Genomic DNA, 6000 nt, shown 5'->3' with positions numbered 1-6000 from the left:
ATGAGAATGACTGGATTTAAAAATTACGTTAAGGAAAAAGAGAATAAATCTTATAATTGGGAAACTAAAATAATAAATATTTTTGGAGAAATAACTTCGTGATAGATTTCTCCATGCAATAAACAGAAATGCATAAGCTATAAATAAGATCATTTGGGCGACTAACTAGTGGTTATCAAAATCACAAAACAGAAAATATAGTTTACAAATTTTCAAGTGGCTATCATATTCAGACTCCAACCGGGTTATCCTTCCTTTTTACTTGATAACTTCATAAAAGAAAAATAAGCACGCCGACCACAGAGGTGGGTACACTGGCTTGGTTAACTCTCTCGCCCCAGAAATTCCACTCGGCGGCCAAGATGATTATTTGGGGGCGGGGAAGGGGGGCTCTGCAGAGGGTTTTAGGACCCAGCAGGCGGCGGCAGGCGGCAGTTGTGTAGATCACTGAGAGACTACGAGGGTCCGGTTCAGTTTTAAGTCTGTCTCTAATCTCTGCCACAGCGGCGCTTCCCGGGTGCAGCGGCCCCAGCGCCAGCTCAGCCGCGGCCGGCCGCCGGGCGACCATCAGAGCCGCCTCCGCCCCTTCACCCACCATGGAAACCCTCCAAGAAAAAGTGGCCCCGGACGCGCGTGCCTGAGGATTCCGCACAAAAGAGGTGCCCAAAATGAAGACCCTGATGGTGAGTCAGTTGTTGCAACTCCTCTGGGCTGAGGCGGGGACCCCGGGGCGCACTGTCCCGGGGACGCGGGGAGGAGTCCTGGGAGCGGCTAACCCTGCACCGTGAGGTCGCCTGTTAAAAAGGGACAACTTTCCACCTGCTCCGCGTTCCCTCCCGATTCCCCGGCTCTGCTTGACCCGGAATCCCAGGCCGGGCTGGGGAACTCGGGTGTCCTCGGCTCCTGCGTCCCCCGCGAGAGGTCCGAGGGGCCGGCGGAGAGCGGGAGAAGGGTGGGGGTCGGGGCGGATTGCTCCCGCGATGGGAGATGCCCCAAAGCAACAGCTTGGCAGAAACTAAGAGGTGTGGGGAGGAGGGTCTTTGCAGACTTTCTTGCTTTCCTTGTCGGATTTCAAACTTGAAAGAATTGCCACGGGAGAGCCCCAGTGGCCCAGGAAGGACGGGGTGCAAGGGCTGAAGATTCCAGTAGCTGAGTTGGGCAGAGCGCCGCCTCCCCAAGGTGCGAGCCCACCCCTGCCCTCGCCCGCCGGGCGCCCTCTCCTCGCTCAGCCCGGCGCCTCGCAGCACCTGCCCTCTGCCGAGAGGTCTGGGCCGCGGCGGCGGCGGCAGCGGCGGCCAAGAGCAGAGACGCGCCGGGAGCATCCCCTGCCGTACGCGCGAGGATTGTGCCTCCTCTCCCCGCTCGTGGAGGGGCTGGAGCCGGGGCTGGGGCTGGGGCTGGGGCCGGGGCCCGGGCCGGAGCCACCTCTCGCCTCCGGACCTCTCCCGCGCCACTAACCGTGGCGCCGCGTGTCCCCGCCGGGCGCGCTCCTCCCTGCTCAGCGCTCAGCGGCTTTCCTCCGCTCTCTCCCGCCCGCAGCGCCATGGTCTGGCTGTGTGTTTAGCGCTCACCACCATGTGCACCAGCTTGTTGCTCGTGTACAGCAGCCTCGCCGGCCAGAAGGAGCGGCCCCCGCAGCAGCAGCAGCACCAGGCGGCGACCAGCAGCGCGCAGCCTTCGGCGGAGAGCAGCCCCCCGCCGCGCCCCGGGGCCCCCGCGGCACTGCGGCCGCTGGACGGATACCTCGGCGTGGCAGACCACAAGGTGACGGCTCGCCCGCCCGCTCGCCGGCTACGCGACCCCCGCATCCCGCACGCCTGAGCCTGCCCCGTGTCCAGGGGCTTGGATGGGGCCGTGAGTCGGTGCCGTTGGGAGACTGGAAGGGGGGAATGGAGCCGCTGGGGTGGAATGGGGTAGTTCACGCTCGGTTATGAACTCCTATTTGGAGAAGGATGCAAAGTTTTTAGGGAATAGGGGCGAGGTGAGTGGACGCCAAAACCTAATTTCCTAATACGACCTCGTTCTGGAACTAGAACTCTCCCTTGTCCCCAGAACTGCACCTGCCGGTGGGTGTCCGGTTCTTGAAACCTGGGGTTGGCGGTCAAGTCTCACCCTGGTGGGAGGAGGCGGAGGATGGAGCGAGTACAAGCCCGAGCGCTCCTCGGGACCCGGAACCCGGGACCCGGACCCCGGACCCCGGACCCCGAACCCGGACCCGAGTGAGGAGCTGCCAGCCCATGATCTGTGCTCTGCTGGCGTTTCCCCCCTGATCTCGCCTCCTGACTTCTCTGGGTTGGCTTATCCCAACTCTGGGGAGCATGCCCATGCAGGCGCCAAAGCCTTGAGGCACAAACCTAGCTTCCTTTGGTTTGAAACTCATTGTTCAAAGCCTGTGTTCCTCTCCCTTCCTGGAGGCTGCTCAATGGCTTGGCCAGTAATTAATAAGATGAATTTTTAAAAATCGGGCCTCCTTTCCCTGGAATATTAAATCTCTGGTTTCAGTGTATGAAGCCTCTGGGAGAACCCTAATCAAGTTTCCTGCTTCTGAAGAGATATTTTAATGCAGTTTAAATGAATCCCTCATTATCTGAAGCTGCTAATATATTTTTATTGAAACACAATTCTATTCTGTATCTGCTCAATAAAAATAGAGGGTTTCTTGAAACTTCCCAACTATTCGACTAAATTCTATGGCCGTGAATCAAAATATTTAGCAGGTGCTTCTTTTGTGTGAAAAGGTTGTTTTTACTGTGCACAAAAAAGCCAACTTTTAAAAAAATGAAAATCAAAATAGTGCCACTCATCCTGTGCAATGCATAGTGCTATGGATTTTGGAGGATACAAATGAATTTAAAGCAGGGCCAGCCTTCAGGGATCTTTGAATGCCTGTTTGGAAAAACAACATACCATGAAATGTGTATAGAAAGATAGATAAACATAGATACAGATGCATGTCAAATGCCAGATATAAAAAGTAAGTGCTGTAGGGTGTGCAGAGATGAGAAAGAGCATTGAGCTGGAAAGATCAAGGAAAGTTTCTTTGAAAAGGTGGAGTTTTACATAGGAGAATTCAGGGAAGCAGAAAGGAAGGCAAGATGTCACTGGAAAGTAATTTTGGGGGAGAAGAGGGTGCTGGTAGTCTCTTAAAATCCCAAAAGCAGAGGACCATCAATTTTACAATTACAGCTTCAGTTTTCTTTCTAAGTTGTTGATTGATTACACACTTTATATTTTCATGTGCGAGTGATCAATAAAGGCTGGAGTTCTGGGAAAGTTTAGACAATGACTTTGGCTGTGGATGGATGTGATGTTTATGGTAACTGTTGTATGATAAATATATTGAACTTGGTGGATTTTCATGGCTATCCTTTAGTGAAAATGACCATCTAACATTTGTGAAGTCTTGATCACAGGAATTTCAAAAGGAAAATTTGCTGGAAGTTTTCATCTTCCTTTGGAAAAATTCCTGATACTTTCTTTCCTGGGCTTTACTATTAGACAGAAACCAAATGATAGCTTAATCATAAAACAAAATATGATGTCCTCCTGTTCATTTTCAAAACAATCCTCATGCAGATATATTTTATTTTATTTTTCAGTGTACTCAAAGTCTTATTCCATTAAAATGAAGAGCAAACAGCCCTTTTCTACTTTGTAAGGAATGTTGAGACTTTACATAAGAAACTGAGATAATCTGTAGTAAAAGGGTTTTATAAATGGTGAACTATACTGTATGATAAATATCGTGAAAAGTCATTAGAATTCTTAGCAGAGAATTTTGAAAGTGACCAGGAAGGTCTTTGTAGATAATTATCAATCAAATGAAATTCTTTTATAGGAAACCAACATCTCACAAAAGTCCATGCCTAAAGAAGGTTTCAGCTGAGCTTTCCCCACCTCAAGCAAGGGAAAAAATGCAAATCTTAAAGTCTGTGTCTTCTTTCTAGGCATTATCCCAATTGTCCTATTGAACTAAATGTAAATTTCTCTCAAAACGCCATCATTGACCCTCTTTACTGCTACAATTTAGCTGTCTGAAAATTGGGCAGAGGTCCATTTCTGATGGTCATCTGAAGGTGCATGTGTGATATATTTATGTTCTTTCCAAAATTTGCTGTTTAGATTTTGTTTGGGATCTTCCTATAACCTTGCTTAGGCAGAGGTGGAAATCATGGGTTAAAATAGTGCCAGGAATTGTTGGTCCAATTAACACAGGAGAGGGTAAGAAATAAAAGCTTTTCTATTCTTACCATATTTTTCTATTCTGCCATATGATACTCTAATTGCTTTTTTTCCCCACTCTCACATCAGGTCTTAGAAAAATTATAGGATATGTTGAAGTGATGACCACCAAGCCATATATGTTGCTTATTGAATCATAATTCCAACAGATTTTTTCTTGCTATTGATTTAAAGAGTGTAGAGAGAATTACAGATGCCACTTAGGAAAATTTCCATATCTCTGTAGCTGTAGGTCCCAAAGACTGATAAGTATGTAGTGCTTATGTTCAGTTACATGACGGTATTAACATTATAACTCCAAGATTAAATTCAACAGGTGGTCCTAATCCCCAGCACCTGAATTTCACAAATTACAGTCTGTCTGCAATGATAGTCTTGTCTCATAAGGCTACAGACTGAATTATTGTTGAGATTAAATCACTATGTGCTTTTATTGAAAGATATGCTGCAAATCAGGGCAGTAATCACTGATGAGCAATATGTGTTGAAGCTTAAAAAATCACTTTCCATGGTCATATTCGCCATTTCCTTTTTACCAAAGATGCGAGCTGAAATTGTAATTCTAGCATGATTAAATGAAGTCTACTCAGAGTTTCTTGTAATAGTGAAGGCATTTCATTTTTTGTTAGATAGATTCTTACTCTCCATTCCAGGCTCCTCTTCCCAGACCTTTTCCCACAAATGTTCTACCATCTCATTTCTATCTTGCCACGTCTCTCTTTGCACCTACTGTGTCTGTGCCCTGCCATTACTCTCTTGTTCTCTGTTTCGGAAGCCTTGATTTCTAACCAGATTGTCCAGGTACAAGCAAGGAAGACAATTTTCATCTGCATTTGAGACTACAACATATAATGTATAACCAAATGGGGGGGAAAAAGCACAAGTACATATACATTAAATCAACAAAATGACCCTCAGAGGAAAGCTCCAAGTCTCACAACAGAGCTGAAAGGGTCATGGAGAGCCATTCTATCTCCAGTCTGGATCTGGTCTGGCCAGATAAAGTCATTTGCCATCTGGTGGATGTTGTGAAACAGAACCGTGAGCTGATTCTTATTTCCAGTGGAAAGGAGCCCTTATCACAGCAATCCCACTGTCACCTCGGCTCTCCTTCTCTGAGACCCCTTATGAAAAGCCAGTGATTAATGGGGTCAAGCTAACCAGCTCTCTCCTACTTTAGGAGTAGCCCCCTTGGGAGCAGATGTAGCTCAAGTGGTTGAACACCTGCTTCCCATGTACAAAGTCCCAGGTTCGATCCCCAGTACCTCCTAAAAACAAACAAACAAGCAAATGAAAAACACCACCTCACTGGGGAGCAGATGTAGCTCAGTGGTTGTACACCTGCTTCCCAAGTACCAGATCCTGGGTTCAATCCTGAGTACTGCCTTAAAAAAAAAAAAAAAAAAGGTAACCCCTAAAGATGGATTTTATACATATCATTAAAATACTTATCCTTGGACTTATCCTTGGTTCTTTCCTTCCTTAGATATGCAGTTACTCAAACAAAACAATACTGCTTAGTGGTGGTAGAACTATTACAATGAATTGGTAAATGTCCAGTTGGCATGATAAGATTGATCAATGCAAGAGTTGAAAAATAATTAAAAACCATACAAAAGGCACATGCTGTGTACCTTATTTTGAAAATATGGAATAAATAGAAAAATATTAAATTCTTAAGTGAAAGTTTACATTATTTAGTGAACCTCATTTTATGACATTTAAATCATCTAATGAATAATAATTTGGATCTCAAAA

At 46.6% G+C, this 6000-nt stretch overlaps 1 protein-coding gene across 1 annotated transcript in view; it reads left to right on the top strand.

The window, feature by feature from the left end:
• Window positions 1-426: 426 nt before the first annotated feature.
• The window catches only part of ST6GALNAC5 (ST6 N-acetylgalactosaminide alpha-2,6-sialyltransferase 5), a 188864-nt gene continuing 183290 nt past the window's right edge, over window positions 427-6000 (top strand). Inside the window, exons 1-2 of the mRNA XM_004472819.4 lie at window positions 427-683; window positions 1540-1764. Coding sequence (XP_004472876.1) covers window positions 669-683; window positions 1540-1764 — 240 coding nt within the window. The 5' untranslated portion in view covers window positions 427-668. The remainder of the gene's footprint in view (window positions 684-1539; window positions 1765-6000) is intronic.

This window comes from Dasypus novemcinctus, chromosome 9 (assembly GCF_030445035.2).
Source record: "Dasypus novemcinctus isolate mDasNov1 chromosome 9, mDasNov1.1.hap2, whole genome shotgun sequence".
Classification (NCBI taxonomy): Eukaryota; Metazoa; Chordata; class Mammalia; order Cingulata; family Dasypodidae; genus Dasypus; species Dasypus novemcinctus.
This window is presented reverse-complemented; position numbering and strand designations above follow the sequence as displayed.